Source organism: Galeopterus variegatus, unplaced genomic scaffold (assembly GCF_000696425.1).
Source record: "Galeopterus variegatus unplaced genomic scaffold, G_variegatus-3.0.2 Scaffold6, whole genome shotgun sequence".
Taxonomy (NCBI): Eukaryota; Metazoa; Chordata; class Mammalia; order Dermoptera; family Cynocephalidae; genus Galeopterus; species Galeopterus variegatus.
Genome location: NW_007726117.1, coordinates 1,840,735 through 1,854,617, shown reverse-complemented (window position 1 = coordinate 1,854,617; position 13,883 = coordinate 1,840,735). Strand labels below are relative to the sequence as shown.

The 13,883-nt window shown below is 38.3% G+C and overlaps 1 protein-coding gene across 2 annotated transcripts in view; it reads right to left on the bottom strand.

The window, feature by feature from the left end:
* The window catches only part of SCP2 (sterol carrier protein 2), a 112,708-nt gene that overhangs the window by 14,884 nt on the left and 83,941 nt on the right, over window positions 1–13,883 (bottom strand). For both annotated transcript variants that reach the window (XM_008579519.1, XM_008579588.1), the window contains exon 13: window positions 6,854–6,956. In XM_008579519.1, the coding sequence (XP_008577741.1) occupies window positions 6,854–6,956 (103 nt within the window). The remainder of the gene's footprint in view (window positions 1–6,853; window positions 6,957–13,883) is intronic.

The window sequence follows — 13,883 nt, the reverse complement described above, 5'->3', positions numbered from 1 at the left end:
CTTCAATTTTGTTAAGTTCTGCTCTGATCTTGATGCTTTCTTTCCTTCTGCTAACTTTAGGTTTGGATTGTTCTTGTTTTTCTAGTTCTTTAAGATGCAGTGTTAGGTTGTTCACTTGCCATCTTTCCATTTTTCTGAGGTAAGCATTTAATGCAATAAATTTCCCCCTTAATACTGCTTTTGCTGTATCCCACAAGTTTTGGTATGATGTATCATTATTTTCATTAGTTTCAATAAATTTTTTAATTTCCTGCTTGATTTCTTCTTGGACCCATATGTCGTTAAGTAGAATGTTATTTAATTTCCATGTGTTTGTATAGTTTCGAAAGTTTCGTTTGTTATTGATTTCTAGTTTTAAACCATTGTGGTCTGAGAAAATACATGGGATAATTCCAATTTTTTTGAATTTGTTAAGACTTGATTTGTGTCCTAATATGTGATCTATCCTGGAGAATGATCCATGAAAGCACAATAACTTTATTGAAGTTATTTTTCTTTAGAAAAGAAACACATTTCATTGTGGAAATATTAGAAAATACTGGTAAGCAAAAAGAAAATATAAATCATCTATAATTTTATCACTCAAAAAATCATATTTGGTATAAATTCCATCTTTTTTCTCTGCATATGTATTTTAAAAATTAAATCATATTGTTTTGTAACCTACCTTTTCTGTTTAACATATTTATCCTCATTACTGCATCACTAACTACTCTTCTATAAAATTTTAAATGGCCACATATAGTCTTTAAGTGTAGAAGTGTACCATTTAACCAATACCCTGTTGTTGGTTATTTAGGCTAGTTCTAACTTCTGGCTCTTAAATAAATGAGGTGAGTAACATTCTTATATCTAAATATTTTTACACAGACTCATTTATTTAAGGGTAAATTCCTGGAATTAAACTTTGCTAATTAAGAACACTGAATCTGGGGATCAGCATAGGTTTGAGTTCCTGTTCTTCCATGTACTTCTATAACTCTAACCAAGTTATTAAACCTCTCTGAATCTGTTTTCTTATCTATTAAATGAAAATAAAACAGTAGCTACTCCCATACAACTGTATGAGAATTAAATATATAAATACCCACAAAGCACAAAATAATTGCTCAATGGATGTTCGAATTCCGTTGTTATTTTACTGTATGATCTGTTATTTATAAGCCAATATTATAATGTATTTTAATCTTTGGCACAGCAAATCCCCATCATAATTCCTATCTTCCAAATATCCTTGGCTATTCTTGAATATTTTTGGACATTTCTTCCCTCTATGTGTACTTAATAATCATTTAGTTAGTTCTTCCCCCAAATGCTGTTGAGTTTATCAGCACCGCACTCTCCCGAGTGAGCCACCGGCCGGCCCTATGCTGTTGAGTTTAGATGGGGTTACATAAAATACATGGGTCTGTTTGGAGGAGAAGTAATACCTTTACAATATTAAGTCTTCTCACCCATGAATATGTAATATCTTTATGTTTTCTTTAATGTCCCATGGAAAAATGTTATTTTTTTCCTCACATAAGCTTTTGTACATTTCTTGTTAAATTTATTCTTAGGTATTTTATATTGTTCTTGTTAATATTTCTTAAACTATATTTTATGGCTATTGCAATAAAATAGGGTCACTACAAATATATAGAAAACATATATTAATCTTTTTAATATCTGTTTTGGAACTGGCTACCTGCTTTTATTTCCCACCTTCTTTATTTCAGCCTTACATCCCTGCAATAACTTATACCCAAGATTCTTTCTTTTGGTGCCATAATATACATTCTTTCAACAAAGACTTAAGTATTTACTATGTTCAGACACTGTGATAAATACCTGAAATACTCAATTATTATTCCTGAGGAACTTAGAGCCTGGTCTAAGTTCATTCTTTCTTTTTGTTGTGTTTTGTTTTATTTTATTTGTTTTAGGCAGCTGGCCAGTACTGGGATCTGAATCCTTGACCTCAGTGTTAACACCTGTGCTCTAACCAACTGAGCTAACCAGCCAGCCTCTGTTTTGTTTGTTTGATAATGGTGATTAAGATATAATTTACATCCCATAAAATTCACCCTTTCAAATTATACAATTCAGTGGGGTTTTTTAGTACATTCAGAGTTGTGCAATAAAAACCACTATCTAATTTTAGAACACTTTTATTACCCTAAAAAGAAACTCATATCCATTAGCACTCATTCCCCAACCCACCCCACCCCACCCCCTGCTAGTCCCTGGCAACCACTAATCAACTTTCTGTCTCCATAGATTTGTTTTTTCTGGACATTTCATATAAATGGAATCATACAATGTGTGGTCTTTTGTGACTGGCTTCTTTCATTTAGGGTAACATTTTCAAGGTTCATCCATGGTGCTGAAGCACACATATATCAATCAGTACTTCATTTCTTTTTAGGGCTAGATGATATTCCACTGTACGGATATAGCATATTTTGTTGATCTATTCATCAGTTGATGGTTGTTTCCACTTTTTGGCTATTACTAATAGTACTGCTATGGACATTTATGTACAAGTTTTTATGTGGATATGGGCTCTAATTTCTCTTAGGTGTATATCTAAAAGTAGAATTGCTGGGTCATAAGATAATGCAGAACTTTTTGAGGAACTACAAAACTATTTTCTAATGTGGCTACATCATGTTACAACCCTACCAGCAATGAATGAGGGTTCAAATTTCTCTACATCCTCACCAATAATTGCTACTGTCTTTTTTATTTTAGTAATCCTACTGGGTGTGTCAATTTTTTTCTTACACTGTACATAGATACCACTCCTGAACCTACTTGGAATCAACTATGAGTCTTACGACAAAGCAGCTGTTCTAAAAATATTCAGTCTGGGCCTCATCGCAATAGTAATGGAGGCATCTCTTTTTGTGGGTGTCCTGGAAGTTAACTATCAATATTTTATAGTTAAACCAAGCAAACAAAATGACTGTCAGGTCTTTTAAGTGAAAGAGAAATTCTCTTATTTTGGCTTCCCTTAAAATAGTTCACTCAAATTATAAGTTGACTTTAGAAAAAAATATTAACAACAATAATAATCTTTTGGGGGGCTTTAAAGCACTTAAGTACTTTTAATATATATAACTTCTTTAATTGTTATAAAACCCAGTAAGTACTTGGGCAGGCATTAATGTTAGCTTATTAATCAGAAAAAGCAACTGAAGCTCATAAAAGAAACTTTCAGACTATTCTCTATACTGCTGGTAAGTAATCTACCTAACATAAGCCATCTAACACTTTCAGGCTGGAATTTCTTACATGGCTCCTGATGGCAAAGAGAATGAAGCTGTCTTTATACATCTTTCAAGAGTCTTCATGATCTGAAGGATATCTGTTTTTTTCTCTCCAGCCACCTTTTCATCCTTTTCAGCCTTTCTGTTCTAACAGTACTGGTCATTTTGAATTCCATGACCACATGTGCCAAGCTCTCTTAGGCCTCCCTGCCCTTACTCATGCCTGTCCCAGGACACTCAACTCCTTTTCTCCACCCCCACCCCAACCTCATCATTCAAGTCTCAGCTCACATGCTAACTCTTCTGGGAAGGCTTCTGTCTCCACCAGCTACTTTCATGATCCTCTGCTCATGCTCCCATGCTTCCTATTACTTTTTTTCTGAAAAATTCTTTCCATGTGTCTCTTCCCTCCAAATTCTATGCTCCCAGATGGGCAGGAACATAAGGCTAAGAAGTAGTATAACCAGAACTCAATCCCAGGTTGGTTTAATCCCGAATTCAATGCTCTTTCCATTTGACTGTACCATGCTGTCACTGCAGGTTACATCGATACTTCAACTTTAGCCTATGATGGCAGAGCAGTCTCTGCCTCTGTAAAATTAATTAAAAGAAAATTCAAAGTCTTCTCCACATTGCTAAAATCTTTTCTCTCAAGGTCCTGTGGAGACAATCTAGGAGAGGAGGTTAATAACATTAGTGTGCTAGGCCACCCAAGAGCCAGGCTTGCTCTGGGGCTAACGGCCCATGAATGACTACTTTCAGGTGCATCCATGCCATCTACTTGCTCAGTGCCTCAGGTACACAGCTATGAGCAGACACCAACAAGCTAGAGCAGGAAAACACCAGCAAATATTTAGAAATTCCACCTGCATGCTTGAAGAGAAATTCCTGCATTCTTACTACTTATCCTCCCACCTCCTTAAAACAGATGTAGATTAATTTGCACTTGCTGTTACTTTTGAGAACCAACTGACCCTCCTATAAAATCACATCCCTTGGTCAATAACATTTTCAACTGAAGTGGGAGTGAGAGAGGGTAAGGAAACAGAGGAGGAAAGAAAGATAAAAGAGAAAAGAAAATACAGTTGTGAAACTGGAGATCATTAGTACTAAGAAAGTTCTTAAGTACCTCCTTACTTGAAGAAAAGCACTCGTTTCTGAGTAAGCAAAAGGTCAAGGAGTAGGTCCTGTCGTAAACTTAATAGGGACAAAAAATTAAGACAGAATTCAAAGAAGGGCAATGGAGTATTGCTAACAAAGACAAAAGTAGAAATAAAATCTCTTGCCAACCTGCCTTTGCTAATGCAGAAAATGCATGAATTGACGAAAGATTACAAGACTTTCTCTTTCTAGTGCTGCAAACAGGAAACTGACAATCGTGGGAAGGAGAAAAGAAACAAGGGGACAAAGTCCATGGGGGTGAAGTTATGGAGAAAAAGAAAATAATTAAATGGGAGCAAGAAGCATACATTTGCAAAGCTAAAAGAATACTGCAAAATAAAACTGCTTTGTTAATCCCAATAATGAAGTATTCAATGATTGTTATATAACCATACCTAATAGTAATCTCTAAACTAATTTATTTGATTTCTTTTGACAGAATAAGATAGAAAAAAATGGAGCAATCTGGCAGAAGTAACTATCCTATGGGTTGCTCTGCAGGAAAATATTGGCAGCATGAAAAAAACATAAAATTTGTTAGCTGAGCCCCTACAGAGTCCAACTTCATTTTACAGTGGACACTTGTAATGAAAGAAATTTTAAAAACGAAGAGATATTTTTTCCTACTAGACTAGCATATTTTTTAAAAACCACCAACAAATTATTGGAGAAGGTGTGAAGAAAAGAAAAAAAGTTATTCTCATGATTTGTTATTAAGTTTGTAAATTATTACCCTCTTTCTTGGGGTAGTGTGGCAGTATGTATCAAAATGCAAAATGTATATATACAACCACCTAGCAATTTCCCACCTTTAATTATTTATATTAAGCTGTTCATGGCATAATATGAGTGCAAAAGGAAATTTACTGCAGCATTGTTTTAGTTGTAAAATTTAAATTCAACCTGATATTCATCATAGGGAGCTAGTTAAATAAATTATGATATAAATGTACAAACATGTACTATGCATTAAAAATGACAGTAAGGATTTACATTTATGGCCATGAAACGTACTGTCAAGAGAAAAAAGCAGGTTATAAAACCACAGGTAGCCCAATGTAGGTGCATCCCCCAAAAATGGATGACAGGGCCATGGCTCCTGTGCAAGTACCTGCCCAACCTGTAGCTGTGATCATTACAAAAATTCTGGAAACACTGGGTCCTTTCACAAGACATGTCAGTCACATCAGCTGTTTTCTCACCCACACTGTAATCACCTTAGATATTAAACAAGTCATCTAACCTGCAATAAGATATGCACAATGTTTGCCCATGATACTGTAGCTCTAATATGAGTGAAAGGCACAGCTTAAATGTTCTGAATCCTTTTGTTGATTTCAGCCCCCTTTGATTACCTTAACAGATGTGTAATTTGTTTTTTGGTTTTTTTTTCCTTTTTTGTCTTTTTTACTGACCGGTAACGGGATCGCAACCCTTGGTGTTGCGCCCGCACTGCGCTCAACCAGTGAGCGGGAACCGGTCTCCACACGGGATCCAAACCCTGGGCGGGAGCGCCGCCGCACTCCCAAGCGGCGCACTCTCCAGTGCGCCACTGGGCCGGCCCCAGATGTGTAATTTGAATTGTGATTGTGGCTGTATCATAACCTCATATGGCCTCAAATCTAAAATCAATAATGAAATCTCAAGATGCTTCTAAATTTGACACAATGAAATAGAATACCTAATTTTGCCTGAAGAGAATAACTCTCTTTTTGGAGGAAGAGTTACTGTTAGATTGATTTAGTATGATTATTATCTGTTAAGAACTATTTCTTGTACATAAAAATAGATCTGCATATATAATATAATTTAAAAAACCAACATGTATTTTATGATCCTAGTTATGTAAAAGTGTAAGTTTATATACATAGAATGAGATGTCTGAAAGAATGTTAACCATTGTTAACATTTTGGTGAACTCTTAAGTGGTAGAATCTTGGGACATATAAAACTTTTATTTTTTATGTGTTTCTGTACACTGTGAATTTTTTTTTTTAAATTAGAACCATTTTTACAGCAAGAAAATAAACTACTTTGGAAAAAAAACCCACAATATTTCTTTTTAAAAAGAATTTTAACATTATGTACATTTAAAGGCTCATTTTAAATATTATTCTTTGGAATGATTCTAAGTAGGACCTTTTTAGAAATTACACCAAAATAAATTAAAACTACTTTACCTATGAACTTTGTCCATAACTGAGTCCCTGACAAAAAGAGGATTGAAAAGATTGACGATTTTAACATTACTTATTATAGTTTTTTAACTAACTCAAATCTGGATTTATACATTTCTGAAATGCATTCTTACTAGAATATACTCAAATACTTGAAACATGATATAAATTTTTAATTTGTACCACCTCAAGGCAACACCTGAAATGTGTGTCTGCTTCCTCTAGCCTCAGGAATCTGCCAGTAATATTTTATGTAAATCTTACCTCTTCAAGTTTCTTCTCAATCTCCTTAAAGATAAGATTTGCCTTAAATCCATCACCTGCAGAGCTGGTTGGAGCAGCCTCAATTTGATGAGTTCTAAAAGGACTGGGGAAAAGAATCAATTCCAATTTATGGAGTCACATAGGTATTGTACTAGCTTTTTCAACATGTATACAATAATAATTATTAAAAACCCTAAGAATAGAGATGCGTGACTCTTATCCAAAGGAAATTTTTTGTAAGTACATAAAATAATTAGGCTTTTCTTCCCATTTTTCAACTCATATTGAATATTCATTAGGTACTAGGCGTTGTTCTCAAAAATACAGTAAACCAAAGTAGCTACCCTCATGAGACTATATGCTAGTGGAGGAGAGAGACAATTAGCAAACAAAAAAATAAAGAATATGGATACTATGAAGAAAATAAGGCAGGTTAAGGGGATAGAGAAAAAGTAAATTTATGTGTGTTGGATGTGTTGTTTTAGATAGTGTGGTCAGAGAAGGGCTCTGTGAGGAGGTGGTATTTAAATTAGGCCTTAAATTATGTAAATGAGCCAGCCCTACAAAGATTTAGGTAAAGAACTTGAGGTAGAAACCAGCTTGGCAGTTTAAGGTAATATAAGTCATTATGGCTGGAACACAGGAACGGAAGGATCTAAGGTCAGAGAAACACAGGGTAAGACAGAGACGAGCTTCATAAGTCATGGTCAGGAGTTTCAATTTTATTTTAACTATAATGAGCAGAACAGGAGGGTATAAGCTGGAGAGCGGCATAATTCAACTTACAAGTTGTAAAAAATAAATCTGGCTGCCAGGTAGAAAATGAACTGTAAAGGGGGCAAGTTGGAAGGCAGGGAGATTCATTAAGAGGCTACTGCAGTAGTCCAGGCAAGAGATGATAGTGATTAGAGCAGGGTTATAAGGGAGTGGGGAGTTAGCAGAGGTTGGACTCGAGATTTATTTTTTTCCTGCAATACAAGATATGATGGTTAATTTTAGTGTCAACTTGACCAGATTAAGGAATACCTAGAAACTTGGTAAAGTATTATTTTGGGGTGTGTCTGTGAGGGTGTTTCCAAAGGATACTAGCATGTGAGTCTCAGTGGACTAGGTGGGAAAGATCTGCCCTCAATATGCGTGAGCACCATCCAATCTTCTGGGAGCCCAGAGAGAACAAAAACACAGGAAAAGACAAATCTCTATCTGCTGGAGCTGAGATACATTATTTTCTCTTGTCCCTGGACATCAGAACTCAAGACTCTCCAGGCTTTGAGTTCCAAGACTTACACCAGCAACACCCCTAGCTCTCAGGCCTTTTGCCTCCAGCCAAGAATCACACCACTGGCTTCCCCGGTTCTGAGGCTTTTGGATTTGGACCGAGCCATGCTACCAGCATCCCAGGATCTCCAGCTTGCAGACGGCCTATCCCAGGACTTCTTGGCCTTTATAAGAACATGAGCCAGTTCCCCAAATAAATCCCTTCTCATATATCTATATACATATCCTATTGGTTCTCTCTGGAAAACCCTGACTAATACACAAGATATGAATTTAACCATCTGCCCATTGGTTGTTTGATCCTTAGTAAACGACTATAGATAAACAGCCTGACACGGTAGGAGGAACACAGCCTTTACAGCCACAAAGTCCTGGGTTGGAATCTCAAGGGACTCCTCCACTCACTAGCAATATGACTCTGAGCAAGTCACTTCATCTCAGTGCAGGGGGCAGGCAGGGAAAAAGGTGGAGAGTGCCAATGCCTCTGCAGAAGTGAATGGAGTCTGTGTGGATATTCTACCCAGGCCATGGTAAAAAATGATGGCCATGGCTGTCAAGGGCTCCAGACCTTCCAGTGTCAGGCATGGACAGAAACCCCAGGGGTCTCAGGGCACCTTAGGATGGTAGGCACTTCCTCTGACATACCACCAGAACATGGGAAGGTCATATTTGAAGGGGTCAAGAGCACAGCAGCTGCTTAATAAGCATTTTTTTCTTTCTTTTTTTACCCCTCTCCTTCCATATATCCATTTCTCCTTTCCTTTCCCTTTCCTTCTTCCTATCATTTCAGAAATCTTCAATGTCTGCTTGCTACATGCCTAGCAAGACATGTCCAAGGCATTGAGGACATGTGAAGAAGTCAGATCCAGTCCCTGCCCTCACTGAGTTTATATTCTTCTACTGGAGGAGAAAAAGAAGTAAATACACAAAACAATTACAAATTATAGCAAGTAATAGGAAGGAAATAAAAAGAGGAACCTACTTCATGCACAACAAAGGGAAGAGCTCTCTGAGCAGGTAAATTTAAGCTAAAATCCTATTAAAGGTAGAGAAGGAGGGCCGGTCCTTGGCTCACTCGGGAGAGTGTGGTACTGAGAACACTAAGGCCATGGGTTCAGATCCTATATAGGGATGGCTGGTTAGCTCACTGGCTAAGCGTGGTGCTGACAACACCAAGGCCATGGGTTCGGATCCTATATAGGGCTGGCGTGTGGCTCACTTGGGAGAGTGTGGTGCTGAGAACACCAAGGCCACAGGTTCGGATCCTATATAGGAATGGCCGGTTAGCTCACATGGGAGAGTCTGGTGCTGAGAACACGAAGTCAAGGGTTAAGATCCCCTTACCAGTCATCTAAAAAAAAAAAAAAAAAAAAAAGGTGTAGAAGGAGCCAGCCAAAGAAGAAATTGCAAAGATCCTGAGGGAGAAGAGCTTGGCCTGTCAAAAGAAAGCAAAATAAGACCAGTGTCACTAGAACACAGGAAGGAGAGTGACCTGAAATGATACTGGAGAACTAGGCAAGGACCAGATCATGTAGGTAGACAAAGTAGGGAATTGGGGAAGCCATAGAAATAATAACAGGTAAGTGAAATAGTTTGATTTGTGATTATTCTTGTAACGGTATACAGAATGAATTGGGCGTGGGGTAGGAGGGACAAGAGCAGAGGTGGAGAGATGAGTTAGGAGGCTGCTGGGGTTGTCCAGATAGGAGAGGATGGTGGCCTGGACTACAGAGCAGTCTGCCAGTGAAGATGGAGAGAAGGAAATGGAGTCAAAATAGAAATAGATCATCCATAGGCCTTGCTGCTGGGGATGAGGGAGACATGAGGGGGAGAAGAAAGGGCAAGGATGATTCAGGTGTTTGGCCTAAGTAACTAGGGGATGGCAGTTCCTTTGCTGAGACAAGGAAGAATGTAATGGAAATAGATGGGGTTGAAGCTCTGTTTTAGGCACACTAAGTGTGAGATGGTTGTAAGATAAGAAGGCAGTTGAATATGAGAGTCCGGAGCTCAGAGGAGAGGTCTAGGCTGGAGAAAAAATGGAGTAATCATCAGCATAATGCACTTAAATCCATGGGGATGGACCAGAAAGGAATTACAGAGAAAGAAAAGAGCCCAGCACCATGCCCTCTGGAACCCAAAGACCAAAGTGTCACAGAGGCTGAAGACAGAGAAGGATTCCAGGAGGGAGAAGTAAACTATGTCAATGCTGTCAAAAGGTCAATACCCACTGGATTTAGCAACACCAAGAGTACAGATGATCTTGACAAATGCAGTTTTAACTGCTTTTACTTTTAGGGGAACAGTGAAATGAAGTGGTTTCTGGATGGGAGTGTGATATCAAGGAAGGTTTTTTGGGGGATAAGATAAAAATGATATTTTTATTTTGACTAATCTCAAAGAAATGTAGCATTTCTTTCTAGATGTAGGCATATGAGAGTCCTGTGACTTTAAAATACACACATAAAATTTACCATTGTAACCATTTTCAAGTGTACAGTTCACTGATATTAAATATATTCATAATGTTGTGCCAACATTACCACCATCCACCTCCATAACTCTCTTCATCTTGTAAAACTGAAACTCTGTACCCATTATACAATGACTTCCATTTCCCCCTCTCCCCAGCCCTTGGCAACCACCATTCTACTTTCTGTCTCTATGATTTTGACTACTCAAGGTACCGCATACAAGTGGAATCATACAGTATTTGTCTTTTTGTGACTGGCTTATATCACTTAGCATAATGTCTTCAAAGTTCATCAATGTTGTATGATATGTAAGAATTTCAAAGAAGGTTTTGTTTTTAAGATTAATATATCAAAGCATGAATGTCTGATGACAGTACTGAACGAGGGGAAAGGAGATGGAAGAGAGAAATCTTGAGAAGGTGACAGGGCATGGGATCTAGTGGCCTCTGAAAGGAGGAGGAGGTGACTTAAGGGAAGAAAGAGGATCAGATGGGTGCAATGCTAGATAGGTCGACAAGTCTTGGGGTGGAAGATGAGGGACTTTGCGTTCAATGGCTTCTATTTTCTCAACAAAGTACAAGTATAAGGCAAAGTAATCAGCAGAGAGTGCAGGAGAAGGGGCAGGTACTGAAAGTCTTAAGAAGCTGAAAAGTGGGCCCACTAGAGGAATCATATTAGTATTAGGAATGAGGAATGGAACCTAAGCTCCAGCCACACTGACCACATGCAGTACTCAGAGCACAGGACACTACTTCATGCTTCCATGCCTTTGCCATTACTGTTCCCTGTGCCTGGAATATCTCTGTCTTACCAAACTCCACTTCACTCCTCAAGACCCAGCACAGGAAACTTCTTTTCTGTGAAAACCTACTAAATTTCAGCTTCTCAAGAGGAGATACCACATCTTTAAAAAAAAAAAAAGAAAAATCTTTGTATCTCCAGTTCATAGCACGTAACGGGTATTTAGTAAACAGTGACTGAAATTGCACTCAACTCACTCTTACCTAAATCCTAATTTCTTCCTCCTCCATTCAGAGCAGAATTATCTATGGTACAACAACTTCTCAGTCAAGTCTGAATAAGTGACCTAAAATCAAGTGGCCACAACTTGTTCTGCTCCACAAGCCAATTTCATTTCATTAATGGTCTTTTCAGCTTTTAATCATCATTGTGTCCTTCTCCAAATTTGCCACTTAATTGTATATGATAAAATAATAACAATACTATAGCACATTTCAGTGTACAAAGTATCTCGATACTTTATGGGGCACAGTCCAGACAAGTTCCCAAAGGTCACAGATATCTCTTTATCTTACTTGCTTTCAAAAACTCATCAAGTTACTGATTAACCAACTTTTCATCCAGATTAGGTGAAAAGATAATGCATAAAATTTTATCAATATTATCTGAAAACCTCTCATTCCTTACAGTTTATTTCATATGTGTCTTGCTCTAAGGAAACTGAATATATAAAAGTATGCTCCTCATAGTTTCTTAATATACAAAGTTCTTTCAGTAAAAACTAAACCTGATTATTTTTTTTTTATTATTTTGATTTACATAAGTTTCCTGGAATAAATCTAGTATGTAAAATGTGGAAGTGACCTTGAAGATTAACCAACAGAACATCCTACTCAGTGTACGAATTCCCTCTACAATTCCCGAAAGTTTTTCATTCTGAGGCCTAGATCAGGTTTTGCTTCAACAATATCAAAGACTAGGGAGCGCAGTGTAACTAACAAAACAGGAGCTCTGAATGAGACAGGCAATGCTTAAAATCTTGATTCCCACACTTTAAGACTTTAGATAGGTTGTTTTGACTCTGATCATCAATCTCCTCATCTATAAGCAGGGTATATAATACCTACATGAGAGGCTTTTGTGAGGATTGAACAAAGAAATGAATGCAAAGCACCTAGCATGGTCCTGGCACATAGTAGGCCCTCATAAAAGAGGTTGTTAAAAAAACTCTTACAATTCAATAATAAAAAGAAAGCCCCAGGCCGGCCCGGTGGCGCACTGGATAGTGCGCCGCTTGGGAAGTGCAGCGGCGCTCCCGCCCGAGGGTTCGGATCCCACATACAGACCGGTTCCCGCTCACTGGCTGAGCGAGGCACGGGAGCAACGCCGAGGGTTGCGATCCCGTTGCCGGTCCCCGGTCCGGTACGGGGGCAACACTGAGGGGTGCGATCCGTTGCCGGACACGGAAAAAGACAAAAGACAAAAAAAAAAAAAAAAAAGGACGCCGCCGGGGGGCCGGGGGGGCGCCGGGGGGGGGGGGCGGCTTGGGAAGTGCGGCGGCGCTCCCGCGCGAGGGTTCGGATCCCACATACAGACCGGTTCCCGCTCACTGGCTGAGCGAGGCACGGGAGCAACGCCGAGGGTTGCGATCCCGTTGCCGGTCCCCGGTCCGGTACGGGGGCAACACTGAGGGTTGCGATCCGTTGCCGGACACGGAAAAAGACAAAAGACAAAAAAAAAAATAAGAAAGCCCGATTTAAAAATGGCCAAAGGATCTGAATAGACATTTCTCCAAAGAAGTAATACAAATGGCCAATAACCACATGAAAAGATGTTCAACATCATTAGCCATTAGGGAAATGCAAATCAAAATCACAATAAGATACTACTTCCCACCCACTAGTATGGCTAAAAAAGATAGGCAATAACAAGAGATGACAAAGATGTAGAGAAACTGGAATCCTCATACAACGAATATTATTCAGCCATAAAAAGGAACAAAATACTAATATACTCTACCAACATGGATGAAACTTGAAAACATTATGCTAAGTGAAAGCCAGTCACAAAGACCATGTTTTATGATTTCACTTTTATAAAATGTCCAGAATAGGCAAATCCATAGAGACAGAGAGTAAATTAGTGGTTGTCAGAGACTGTAAGGAAAGAGGGACTGGGGAATGATTGCTAATGGGCACATGGTCTCTTTTTGGGGTAATGAAAATGTTCTGAAATTGACTGTGGTGATGGTTGTACAACTCTGTGATATACTAAAAACCACTGAATATACACTTAAAATGGTTGAATCATGTGGCATGTGAATCATGTCAATAAAGTTGTTAAAAATTTTAAAAAGTGGTTGTTAGTGTTTGAGAAGAATTCAAACTCCTACATTTTAATCAAATTTTCACCCCTACATCTAACATTTAACCAGTAACCAGTTTGTTCTGATTGGAGATATCGCATAGTACACATAAGTACCAGAGAGAAAAGTTCATTCACAATCAGCAACAATCTTCGACCTCAGAGCAGGCACATGG